At 46.6% G+C, this 14,129-nt stretch overlaps 1 protein-coding gene across 1 annotated transcript in view; it reads right to left on the bottom strand.

Moving 5' to 3' along the window:
- CAPN9 (calpain 9) overlaps positions 1 to 14,129 on the bottom strand; it is a 301,607-nt gene that overhangs the window by 22,983 nt on the left and 264,495 nt on the right. Inside the window, exon 16 of the mRNA XM_086927144.1 lies at positions 12,435 to 12,503. Within this exon, the coding sequence (XP_086783270.1) occupies positions 12,435 to 12,503 (69 nt within the window). The remainder of the gene's footprint in view (positions 1 to 12,434; positions 12,504 to 14,129) is intronic.

Below are 14,129 nucleotides of genomic sequence, written 5' to 3' on the forward strand. Positions count from 1 at the left end.
GCTGCAGGTCCCAACTAACCGCATACTATGACCATTTCTTGACATCACAGAATTACATATATATAACAGATGACTTTACCACTACGAGATCGCCTGACCATCTCTCCCTCAAACCTATGCCTACTCAGAACCATAAACGTAATGAAAAAGAATGGACATCCCAGTTTGGTAAGTATGATCAAAGGAACTACGATAAAGGGACTTGCAGAACTTATCAAAGCTGCCAGTTTACTGAAAACCATAAACTGTGCGCCTGTCTCTTATACGTCTTCATCCATCGCACTGCTCAGCACTGCATTCCATAAAACGATAATTACACCTCAGTGGCCATCTTGCACAACATGTAAACACTTCTCACATGGGATCAAAACAGAGACAATGCCCTTCCAACCACAGATCTTACATGGGGTAGTGTGCTACCCATGTAGGTAGGTGTATCACACACCACATAGAGGTAACGCACAATATATATGTAAAATACACTACAACTAGTTTAGTATTATGAGAAGGTGTCTTCATTGGGAGATCTCCTATGACAGCATGAGCAGAGTTCCTCGATTTAAGTTTAAAAGGACACGATGTACATGCAGGCACATGACGTCAACACACGTTTGTGCCCATTGGCTGTCTGTAGGAAGACATGGGAATAAAAGGCTTAGATGTGCCAAATTCAAGGGGAACCCAGCTGAAACCAGGCTGTCTCTGTAAACGCAGATGTACTCTGCTCTGTCAGCTCACAATTTAGCCAAGAGATACACATACAAATAAGTGTGTTTTATGTTATTCAATAAATGATAAGTGAAGTGAAATAATTTGGTGCTACTTATGGAACAATGATTGACAACATATGCTGAGCCACGTGTTAAAGAAATGTTAGCCAAATGTTGGTTCAAAGCACATTATATATACAGAAGTACAGTTTTATGCAGCTTAATGTGTGTGATTACACCTCAGATGGCCATCACACACTACAAAAGGAATTGTTTTTGGCACTTGATAATTGGTATTATTAAGAATCAAGAGCGGAAAGAATGAAATACACCCTACAAGGATTCAAGTTTATCACTACAATTGCAACAGTTTTAGAAAGATGTGACCCCTTAAATTTAGGTTAAATGCAGCACTGTGCAACAAGGACATTAAACGCTTTTGATGATGTATTAAGAATCAGATTTTAAACACATTGGGCCAGATGTAGGTGGCCAAATACTGAGTGGTAATGCAGAAATTAGCAGAATTTCTGCGTTACCGACCGCTATTTGTCTGAGAGCAATATAGGTGAGTTTAAAGCTACTTGCAAAATAAGGAATCGCAAAATTGCGATTCCTTATTTTGCTCTTGCATTTAAGGAATCGGAAATTGCGATTCCTTAAATGCAATGTAAGTAGTACAAAAAAAAGTGCACTTCAGCCTTAAGGAGTCGCTAATTACCACCAACTTCCTTTAAAAAAAACAACACTTTTTTGCTTTTTTAAAAGTGCCATGTGGCACACATCCATGCCCTTAGGGAATGTATGTGCACCACATGTGCACCATGCACATTTCAGGGATGCAACAGGGTGTCCTTTTGACACCCTGGAACCCTTGAAATAGCTCCCGCTATTTGCAATTCTTTAATACCGAATCGCACATAGTGAATATCTTCCCATTCATTCCTAGGGGCCTCCTAACCCATAGGAATGAATGTCCAGGTTTTCCTTATTAACGGATCTCAATTAGCGATTCGTTATTAAGGAATATTAAGGAATCGCTAATATTTTAGTGATTCCTACCTACATTCAATTTAGCGAGTCCTTAATAGCGATTCTGTAAAAATCGCTATTAAGGACTCGCTAAATTGAATTTACCTACATCTGGCTCATTATTCTGAGAGGTGTGGACCTTATTAGAATCTTGGGAGTTAGGGGTCAATAAATGTAAAAAGGAGGGCCTCTGTTTATATTTGCATCACATTTAAGACAAACTTACTTCCAGATCTCAGCAATAAGGGCATTAACCACCTGAGTTCTCTTGCCAGTATTATACCCGGAGACTGATTGGATACAGGTAGATTCCTGCAGCATGTACATCAATACCATAACTATGTTAAAATGATATCCATCGGTGACTAATAAAAGTAAGCCAGAACAGCAATTTTGTTACATAACTCTGGGCCATATCACAAAAAAATTTCGTTCAGCATTTTTGGTTGTTTGATACAAACACATTTTTACATTATTTGTGAAATGTATGGGGTAGAGAGCATGGTGTCTGCCCTCACCAGTTCTTCCAGTGCACTAAGTACATCTACCATAATGAAGCTCTTTTGGGACGTTTTGCCTTCAAAGGCGGTGACACCGGAGATGCGATTGTGTGGTTACAGTAAATGCACGGGGACGTTTCTAGAAGGGCATTCGGTGATGTCGACCGATACAACACAGGTGTAGCAGAGCATCTAAGAACAGGGTTGGATTGGGATTAAAAGTCAGCCTCGGCATCCTAAAAAAAAGTGGCCCATATTTGTATAATGCCTTTCTGCAAAACACAACTTCGGCAAGATTTTATTTAAAGAAAATGGGGTGGTGGTGGTTAAAAAAAATGCACGGATTAGTTTACAATGGTGAAACACACCTGAAAACAAACAAGGCCATTTCTGCTCAGGTCCCCTGTCCCCGCTCAGTTTGCACACATTAATTGGCCAGCCCAGCGAGAGAAAGGGAGTGACACTGCTGCCCGTTGATAAAAGGTAGGTAATGGACGCCCATCTACCTCCAGAAAGGCCACTCAGGCACCCACTGGGCTGCTGGTGCCATTGAAAAACCCAGAAACTGCCCAAATGGTCCACCCCGAGGCTGCTAACAAAAAGCAGCCCACAGCTGGAATTTGGATACCGGCCCCTCTGGCATTGCCCGAGTGCCCGTGTTACCAATCCAATGCTGTCCAAGAATATCCGATTTAGAGAGCCTGTCCTCTGGAAAGCTTTTTGAAAGCTCAAAGGGAGTTTTGCAAGAAAACCCGGCAGCTCTTATTTAGTAAGAGCCTTTGTAAAGCCTGGATGGTTTCAGTTACTTTACAGATTTGAACAGAGAAGTACGTTTTATTGCTTAATGAGGACAAAGGGGTAGGATACAGTCCTATTGTAGTAAGTTGAGTAATTGTGCCAGATATTCATCAGTCACAATCCCTGCTCTATAGGTAGTTCAATTAAAAAAAAAGTCTAAATAGGTGGCTTTGCACATGATTTCTCAACCATTTGGAACTGGGTTCGGATGTTAAGTTGTAGTTAAGAAGTTCCGATGCCTGAAGGGCGTGGCCAGCCAAAATGGCCAACAGGGCGTGCCCCTAGGGAGCTCTGTCTTCCCACTCTAAAATCCTGAAATATCCTGATGCTTTGCATACTATCTGACACTCCTTGTTTGATCCGTGTCTCCCTCACAGTCATCTGATACCTGGGGGAGCACCTGAAGCAATTTTTCTGCAGATTGCAGGGCCAAGGGTGGCCGTGCAACGTGTGGCGAGGCCCGTGTTGCCCGGGGCAACATTGGGTCGTGGTCTCCTGGCTGTGCTGACCCACAAAGTGGCGGGGAGAGCAAAGGCCGTTGACGGTGGGGGGTTCTCACCCGGGGCCCGTGTGCCCCTAAGGAAATGTACTGCTAGTGCCTGAGAGGAGCCGAGCCGGCAGCCCCCACAGTGCCCAATATCCTCCTGCGCTGGTGCATACCAGTGGAGTCAGCGGAGCCTGACGGAGCCCGGGCCGGGGAGGCGAAGCCTGACCCAATGGGGGCCCGGGATAAACGCCGCCTGAGGTGGGAAGCCCCCTCTCCCAGTCACAAAGCCTGCGAAATTGGGCAACCAGAGTGGGTGCCCCAGGGCAAGCTACAGCCCCCCCAATCTGGTGGCAAGCTGTTAAGCGGCAAGGGGGAAAAAAAATGGGCACCCGGCCAAATACTGACGTACTCCCCCCTCGTGGAAGGAAGAAAAGAAAACCTGATGACGACGTGTGTGGGCATCGAACAGCGGGTCCCTGGACCTCTACGGGCTGCTGGAGATGCTGAATCCAGAAGATCGCATTCAAGCAGGTTTGCAGCAGGATCACCAGTCACCAGGAATAAGAAGAACGGCCTACCCCCTTCCCCGCTGCGGTATCGCCAGGATGCAGCAGGGAGGCGAACTAGAGCCTCGGCCAGCATGGAGCGAGCGGGGCGGTAGCGGCTGGAACTGGTGTGAGGCTGAGGCCGGTTTCCAGCGTGTTTTACCCTCGTCACATAGCTTCCATTAGGGAGGTTTAATGCCTCCCTAATGGAAGCTAAGGTACCACCTATGTGGGAACATGCAATGGTTTTACCTCTTTTAAAAAAAGCGAACACAGATCCGTCGCAACTATCTAATTTCTGCCCTATTTCTCTTCTCCCGGTGCTTTCAAAGGTGATGGAAAAACATATTAATACTCAATTATCATCTTTTGTTGAATCTCATGATTCCCTTCACAGTTCACAGTCTGGTTTTCGACCAGGATTCTCTACGGAGACTGCCTTATTAGGTGTCACGGAAATAATTCATAAACGTGTGGACAATGGCGATACCGTGGCACTCATACTTCTTGATCTGAGTGCCGCGTTCGACACGGATTCTCATGATTTGCTTTTGCAAGCTCTCCAATCCTTGGAGTGTCTGGAGTAGCACTCACTTGGCTAATAGACTTTTTGGCGGATCGTACTTTTCAAGTTTTTTTTCCAACCTCCAGTTCAAAAACGTACTCTTTACCCTATGGCGTGCCTCAGGGCTGTATTCTGAGCCCGCCGCTATTTAATGTCTATGTTAGGCCTTTGGCACTTATTGCGGAAGATGCGGGGCTTTCTCTTTTCTCTTACGCCGATGACACCCAGATTGTCTTCTCTCTATCAGCAGATAGAGCAACCAACCCATCCTCTCTCTAAGTGGGGTTGAGTAGGATTGCAGGTTGGATGCAAGCTAATATGCTTAAACTGAATGGAGAGAAGACTGAGGTGCTGATACTGGGCAGAGAAAATAACTTATGGGGCCCCCTTCACTGGCCATTAGAGATGGGCGAGCCACCACTGCCCAGCCAGCAGGTCGGTAATCTGGGTGTCATACTTGATGAACAACTTTCAATGAGGCAGCAAGCAGTGAAAGTTTCATCTACGTGCTTTGCCATCCTTAAATGGCTCAGAAAAATCCTTTGGATGCTGCCTTCACCTACGCAACATACTGTGGTCCATGCTCTAATTACATCAAGGCTGGACTATGGCAACATCCTCTATCTTGGAGCCAATCAGGATGTGGTACGCAAGGTACAATTGGTTCATAATGAGGCGGCTAGGCTGCTCTGTAAAATCCCTAAAAGTGCTTCAGTATCAGGAATCCTTTGTGATTTACATTGGCTAAGGATTGAGAACCGTATAAAGTTTAAAGCCTTGAGCCATATGTTTAGAATCAATTGTGGCAAAGTACCACAATATCTGAAGCTTATGGTTCAGCGTCTTCCTGCACGTACGCTTCGCTCAGCCTCACAGGCTAATTTTGTTGTGCCAAGGTTTAGACTGTCCCGGATGGGTGGCTGATCGTTTACTTATCTTGGCCCTTGTCTGTGAAACTCCCTCCCGAGTACACTTCGGAATGAAACTAATTATGTGAACTATCGCAAGGGCCTCAAGACCTGGTTATTTAATGTGTAAGGTCGTCTTTTCTTTCTTGACCTTTCAGGCGGCGCTGGGAAACCCTTGGGTAGCTGTGCGCCTAATAAGTATAAATTAACATAACATAACATAACATACCTACAGATCACTGGTTCTAAGCCCACCTCTGAGACCACAGTGCCCGGTACTCAAAATCCGCACAGAGCAGGAGCGGCGGGATCCGGTGAGTCGTAATGCCGGTTTCCAGCTCGAAGCAAGGGAAGACTTTCAGCGAGCGCAGAGGCCGGAGGCTGCATCTGGAGCTGTGCTCAGCGGGGCCACCGGAGAGCAGCCTTAAAGGGGTAGGAGCCCTGAGGCTGAGCCCTACGGGAGCACAAGGAGGATGAAAGGACAGCGCCTTTAACCCACTGAAATGGTGGAGGCGAAGGATCGAGTGGGTGATCCCTGGACTGCCCGGTGCATGTTGCTGCCAAAGAGAGCCCAGGGCTGCTCTCCCGGCCCAGCAGGAGCATGAAGGGGCATGTGCAACAACTCCCAAACCCCACTGAGTGAAGTATAAGAACCCGATCACCCAATCACTACTGCCAGGAGATTTTAGGCCAAGCAGCTGCGCTGTGGGATTTGAGACTGTGGGAGAGTTTGACCTTTGGCATTCCGGTGGGAGTATCCCTCCCTTCCAGATTGGGGGATATCGCAAAAGGAGTTCTGCACTTTTCCCCAGCCCATAAGTAAAGCACAAGGAGTAGAAGGCACAGCAGGATGGCCAACAGGCCTGGGGCAGCTGGGAGGGAGACACGGCTCCCAGCACGCTTCAGAGAGGCACGGGCCGTCCAGAGGCTCCCCAAAAGGGCCAAAAGAGGTGAAGAGACGACACAGGGCCGGATTTAGATGACGATCTACAGGCAATGTTGGATGAAGCCAGGGCGTTGGTAGCCCTAAAAGGGAAAACCTGGATGGACCGTCACATCTGTGTAGGAGTCCACGGAAAGGGGAAGAAGCAACAGGGGTATCCCCTCCGGCACCAACCCCCAAGAAACCAGGAAGCAGGGGACTTGCAGGCAAAACAGCGGCCCCCACGAAGATCACCAAAACAGGGGCAAAAACTCCTGTTGCCAATAAAGCTGAGCGGGGTAAGGGTAAGAGCACGCAAGCCAGGAATAGGAGGGCGGCAACCCCATAGATGGTGTCCAGCTCTGCTACAGAGGAGAGCAGTGATGATGAGGGGTCTGCAACCAGCACAGCAGCTCCCCAGGAATCCTGCAGAAGGTGGACCAACGCAGGCGATAATGACAATGGTAAGCAACGCACACAGAGCATCGGGGGAGGGCGCAGTAGGGTGCAGCGCGCTGGTCCAGCAGAAAGGGGATCAGGGCAGATTGTAAACTTGGATACGCAGCGAGCAGTAGGCAATCCAGAGATGCAGGGTCCCTGGTAGGCAGGGCAAGAAAGGGACTGACGAGTTTCCAAGGGGAGTCATGGGAGCAAGACCGGCTCACCCAGTGACTTGGATGCCCTGGTGGGGATGGCCGGGTGCAGGACCCCCCTCTGGGGGGTGGCCCATGGAATACAGGAAGGAATGGGGGAAGTCAGGAGCCAGAACAAGTCCCAAAGAGAGGGGCAGCGCTAAGGTGTCAACAGGCAAGAAAAAAGAAAACCACAAACAGGCAAAGCAGAGTGAGAAAGCAAGACCCGAGGAGACCATGCAGGAAGGGGTGTCAGCCTCCAAGGTTACTAATGCAGGAAAAAGCAGAGCAGGAGAGGGCCTGGACCCCAAGGGGACGCCGGCCAGCGGTACCTGTGCTCCTCCCGGGGTACCCTCCTACAACCATGAAACTCTTGGGGTTAGCCAATCTCATCTCACTGACAGTAAAAGAAAGAATATGGAGGAAAGAATTTATAGACATTTTTTCCCCACTAGAAGTGCTCCAGGCAGGCTTGGACCTGACGGCACAAGACAAAAAAGGAGATGACCAGAGGGAAAGACACAAGCCCAGGGTAGAGAGATCACTGGAGATTCGGATGAGAGAGTTCAGGACCTTCCCTTGCGTCTTCATTGAAAAGTTCCCCCAGAGTGCCGTGGCACTTATTTTATATGAGCAGAAGGTGCACGAGGCACAGCAAAAGTATCAGGGGGATGCATGGTTGAGAAACGATGAGGGATTCAGGGAGAAGATGCAGACATGGCTAGTGATGGAGTAGGACTGTCAGGACATGGAAGGGTTCACAACATATGGTGGCTGCCAGAGAAGGGGTCAGCTCATGAGAGCACAATTTTCGTCCCTAGAGGGGTGAAAGTAAATATGAAGGAAAGAACCAGGGCAGTAACGAATCAGGAAAGTCATGCTGGAAGTTTGACAAGGATGACTGTAGTTGGGGGGCCGCCTGAAGATTTAAACATACATGCCGGTCATGTGGGGGAAGCCACCCTGCCATACGCTGCAAGCTGGCCCAAGGAGACAACAAGGAGAAGGCAGGCACAAAGAAGTGAGGAGCATTCGCCCCACCCAAACAGGGGCAATAGGGGTGCAGGCAGGTGCAGCCACTACCTACCCCATAAAAACAAGAAGGCTATTGCATGGGGGAGCTAGAGCAGATGGGTTTCACATAGAAGGAAGAAAGGGGGAAGCAGAAAAGCGGGAGCTCCCTCCGATCGTGAAACCGTAGGTAGCGTGGCCGAAGAAACCCAAGAAAGATAGACAAAAGAGATAAATTACTAGAAGTAGATGGGAGGCTCACACAGTGTCCTTGGGATGCCTCACAGCAGGGGAACTGAAGGGAGCTAGAGACAGCCCACAGTCACAGAAAGAGTAGATGTGATGCTCCCACAGGGCCCTTTGAATTCCTCAGGGCAGGGGTACTGAGGGAGCAAGAGGTAAGTTCTCAGCCTCAGGCAGAATAGATGAAATGCTCACACAGGGTCCTTGGGATGCCTCATGGCAGAGATCCGGATGGGCAGGGGGGAGTCATGAAGGGGTCCAGAGCAAGCGGGACACCACTTGCAGCCCGAGCAGGTCCTGGCGGACACCCACCAAATCTGGTAGCAAGTTGAAGCCTAGAACCAATGAAACAGCGGCTCGGACATTGGGGACCTCTCCCCAGAAATGAGATTGTCTGAGAGCTCATAAGGACAAGGAATGTACTGAGATAATTGCAAAGTCAATAAATGTGATAACACGGATGTGTAGGAATAGCCCTGAAAATTGCGAAATGTATAACTATGCTATGGTTAAATGAACTGCAACCTTTTAAGGCACAAAAGCATGTGGTCAGTTGTGTGATTTAAAGGGTCAAATTGACGCAGTAGAAATCGAAGGAAGGGGGAGGACTTGCCTTTCGGGAGGGGTTTGACGTCTTGCTTCTGGCCCCTTGCACACCCCTCAGCTGGATGTGACTCTCCGACCTCCTCTTCCGTGGTTGTGGGGGCAATGGTGCCCCGAGGGCATGCACTGAAGGGGGTTGCGCATCAGCCCGTGCGGGGCTGAAGGCTACTGTGGGTCCAGAGGGCAGCTTGTGGCCCGGAGGAGCTCTCCCCTCGGGCGGTGGTTGGGATTGCTGACCACTCACCTTTGCTATGGCGGGGGCATGGAAAGCAATAGATCACCAATGAGGCATTTACTGCCCTGTTTGTGCTGTTGGGGTGCAGCGGAGAGGACAAGAAGAGTATGGCAAGGGGGGACTGTTAGATTTGGGGGTCTCTACTTGGCAGAGGCAGGTACCTTTGACCAAATAGGGACCCTTGCGTCTAGTCAGGGTAAGGGGCTACACTCCTAAAATAACCCCTGCTCACCCCCATAGTAGATTGGCACGAGCAGGCAGGCTTATCTCAGAGGCAGGGTGTAAAGCATTTGTTAACACATACAGTAATACAGTGACAGTCAAATAGTTCAGTTCTCTCAAGATTGTAAATGCGACACCTTACTCTCAAAGTACCTTGGATGCGTAACGCAGAACAAACAAAAGGGTCGCAGGGAAGGTGATGCGTCGGTTCCTTACACTCAGGGGAGAGGATGCATCGGTTCCTTACTGCTGTGCAGGGGAGTTGATGCTTGCTTCCTTACTGTGTGCTGAGGTGATGTGTCGGTTTCTTACTGCTCTGTGGTAAGATGCAACAAGATTGCGCCTCAATGCGATACTTCTCTCCGGCGGGATGCGACAAAATGGCGTCTTGGTTATGATGCAACAACATCGATGCGATGCATGCACACCCGACGGCCTTGCGGTGACTCGATGATCTTCTGAGCCACGACAGGCACTGCGACACGCTTCTCCGATGATGCAACGGTGACCTCTGTGGTGGCAGCACGCTCCTCCGGTGATGCAATGTGCTTCAGTGATGCGATGGCAACAGCGAGGGCACGCTTCCTTGGTGATGCGACGCAACTGCTGCGGCGGTGACACGCTTCTCATCGTTGAGTCGCTCTTCCAGCTCCAAGCGACATGCAGTCTCCCAGAAGGCCCATCACAACAGCAGGCACTTCAATTACCAGCAAGGGAATTCAGGGGAGAGCTGGTTGGTGAAGTCTTGTATCCCTGAGACTTCAGGCGGTGTAGTGTAGTTCCTATATTCCCAATAGGCTCTGCACATTGGAATAATATATCCTATAGATTTGATGTAGGACTTAGGTTGACTTGGTCTCTATCGAATATATTAGACTTAATTGTGAGTGCCAGCTAGCTCAGAGGTCACTAGAAACTTTCTCGAATAAACAAGAAGGGATTACTTTCTGACAACCGCATTAACATGACAACTTTGTATCCCCAAGAATAAACTGATCTTCAGAGTCGTGGAAACAATAGATAGATATTTTACTCAGTCAATATTGCATGCTTTGTTTCATCAGCGGTGCAGAGAAATAGAGAGACGGGCGTTTTCAATAAAAGGATTTATTGAAAAGCCTTCTTTCTCATGCAAAAGAAATGAACTGCTACAATCGTAATACTGGTTGCAAAGTATAATGCGTACAGTAAGAAGAGTACTATAAAATAATACTGTAAAAACATTGTATAGTTCCTAGACCATAGATAAATACATACATTAATAACAAAGGTTAAAAGTACTCAACTGGTGCTTCTAAAATTTGCCTACCCCAATGTACCTAACCTAAGTCTAGTACGAGGGAAGAAGTAAGTGAGGTGTAGCAGAGGCTTAGTTTTTCTTTGCCAAGAATCTAACCAAGAGCTCTCTTAGGGTATAATCAGCTCCGTACCTTGGTTTTAGAATGAAAGAGGTCTGGTATCTCAAGCTCAAGGTCAAGCCCTTGGAGATTCTTCTTCAAGTTGATGAAAAGCACACTCAGTCCTCTTCTCCTTTCTTTGGCAATGAAGCAACCACTGCAGGCCAACCCCCAAACACATAGCACAAGGGAAATCTCCTCCTTCAGCTTCCTGTTCTTCTCCTCAGCAAAGGTTTGTCTTGATTCCCACAAGTGATCAAAAGTTCTGGGTCCCCTCTTTTATACACCAAAATCCTTTGTCTCTGAAGGCAGAGAGTGTCTGTACCTAGTCCAAACCAGTTCTGTGCAGTCCTGGAGCACTTTGTTTACAGGACTCCTCCTTTCCTTTGACAGTGTGGGCCAGGGTCATCAGATAAACCTCAGGAGGTGGAGCCAGCAATGTGGAAGGCAGGCACAGCCTTATTCAGGCCCAGGTGGAACTCCTCCCACCACTCTACATGCAGATAGGTCTATTCAGCCTTGTGCTGACTCGACCTGTCTCCTGGATCCCCCCAGCCCCTGTCACTCAAAAACCAGACAAGGATTACTCAACCTAGCAGAGGAAGGCTTGGATAGTTAGGCAAGAAAATACCTACTTTCTAAAAGTGGTATTTTCAAACACAGAATGTTAAAATCCACTTCACTAAAAGATGTATTTTATCATTCTGAGTTCAGGCATACTAAATTTGTTTTTCTACCATGTTCCCTGGGTCAGTTAGGATTATGAGGTGCTATAATCAAACTGCCCATTCTGGCCTATGGGAGCAGGTAGCCTTGCAATAGTGAAAAACGAAAATGGCTGTAATTCACTATTAGGACATGCCACACACATCAGGGCATGTCCCTGATGTGTGTGGCACAAGAACAGGTAGGAAAATCGTTGAATAATTTGGGAAGGAGGAAAGATACGGGTTGCTTTGTTTTGTTTAATGTTCACAGTTCACATAGGTCGAGTTTTTTACATGGCGTCATTGACCTGCAGCAATACACCACGGGAGAATGTAAATAACTTTATCAGTGTGAAATAAAATTTAAAAAATCAATTGTGCTGCGATATTCTTTTATTAGAAACCTGTAACTAAGCATTCTGCACTTCTGTAAAGATGGTATAGCAGTCCTGAACTCCTTATATGAAAAGTAATAAACAAATATTGTATTTCATTGGGATGTACATAGGGCCTATCAGACCCCTAAAGCTCCTTTTCAAGAGTTGCGTTATTGGCTGCTCCATATGCATTTTTTATATAGCGATAGCTAGCCTTTTCAGGCAATCGAGGCGCCCTGTAGGTTCCTGGGTTTCTCTGGTGCATGGTTGAAGGCATGTTTGTGGTATGTAACCTATGTAGGAGAAAGATGGTTGGCGCGTACAAGGTTCAAAGAGACTAGGAGTGTTTCTTGGGGTGTTAAACCACGCACAAGCATGGGTGTTTTGGAAAGGTGTGAGGCATATACTTTAAGTTGTTATATACAATAGCTCAATAATATCAGTAACAGAAAAATATAGCAAGAATAGTCACAGAATCTGACTCATTGAACGGTTCATTCATGCACTCAGAACACAAATCAAAGAAATATTGCAACTTACAATCCACTTCTTCAGCTTGTCCCAGAAAACTTTGAATTCATTGAATCCCAATTTTCCATTTCCGGTGTTCTGTGGCAGCACACTTTCAGGAAAATAATTCTTAGGTAAAACATTCAATGCCTTTCAGCATGCATTATTATTAACCTGGTTTTAAATGGAATGAAAAGGTGGGCTGTGATCTAAGAAGGGTATCACCACAACAGGTGTGCATCTATATATTTAAGGGAGAGGCCTACATGCGAATCCCATTCTTGATAATTTCATCGCCCTCGACAAATAACATCTGAAATCAGCAGTTTGAATAGCACTGTTGTATGCGGCTTTAAGCAATAAAACCCTAGACAAGGAAAGTTTAAAGTAAGTGGTCATAACGTGGTTGTTCTACTAGAGTGAAATAGTATCTTAGGCCCAGAGACACAAATAAATGTAAAACATAATTTTCGCCTGCGTCTCTTCACCCCTTATCCCAATTGCACTGCAGCACTATCCTGCAACAGGCAGATACCGTTTTTTTCTTCAACTGATGAAGCACAGGAATACAGGGCTGTATACAGTCATGGTTCAATGCTTGTTTTTAGATCTGGCCTTTGAGACAGCTTTAGCTGTCTTGCCAGGATAAAGTTTCCCAAAAAATATCACATATGTTATGCATACACTGAGGGATTTTTGATCAACTGGCTTCACCCATTGGCTTGGTAAACTATCATTCATTTAGCTTCCGCCCACCACAGCATAAAGCATGAGGTAATGGGTGAGTGCATTATACCCATTGGCTCTCTCCACTCGATTGAACAAAGCCTGCGCACATTGTTCACATTCGCCTAATATAGCTCCTTTGTCTCCAATAATAAAGCTGGTTCAGGTGTGCCTTTTTTTAAAATTTATTCTGTTTTATATTAAGTTTAAAAACTGGCTATTTATTTTCCTGCACTCCTTAATAAAGTGTATGTGCTAAAATGTTTACTTGACATTGCAACTTTGTAGCTGCCTGCGATTTGAGTGCTTGGTAGGTGGTGATTTATTTTTATCTCCTTTATAAATAATAATAATAATAAAATAAATAAAAAACACTAGTAATACATCTGTTGGCAAATTATGTTTTAAAATAAAAATTTTGTAATGCAAACACAAGAGGAAAAGTTAAGGGGACAGCATATTTTCTTTTTTACTGCTGTGGGATATATTATATATATATATATTACCTACTGGCGGTCACCAGTAGGTAGTTATAGTTAGGATTTTTTTCAATGTTAAATCTCAAAATTCTATTTGGAATAACTTTGGCGCCGGTGGACGAAGCTGCCTGAAAATTTCCTCAAAATGGCCTCGCGGCGCCCCGGTCCTTCCCTGAAAGGTTGGGGGGGATTCGTCAAGCGGGGTCCCAGATAAAAGGGTGGTCCCAAAACGCGTTTTCCCCATGTTAATTTCCATAGGGCGGTCGATTTCACTTTTAGCTCGAACGGCTGAATGGATTTACACCAAACTTGGCAAAATTGTAGGGACTGGTAGCCCGATGTGACTTTGCTATGTCTCAAGATATGTGCTCCAGTGGATTTTGAGTAATTTAGGTTAAAAAAAATATATATATCTATAGGCGCCCCCCGGTACGCGCACCGGGGAGCGCACCGGGCGCGCCACGCGACTTGCGCGCAGAAAGCTGATTGGCTCTTGGGTGTCTGTAAACATTCTAAACAG

This window comes from Lissotriton vulgaris, chromosome 6 (genome assembly GCF_964263255.1).
Source record: "Lissotriton vulgaris chromosome 6, aLisVul1.2, whole genome shotgun sequence".
In the NCBI taxonomy this organism is placed as follows: Eukaryota; Metazoa; Chordata; class Amphibia; order Caudata; family Salamandridae; genus Lissotriton; species Lissotriton vulgaris.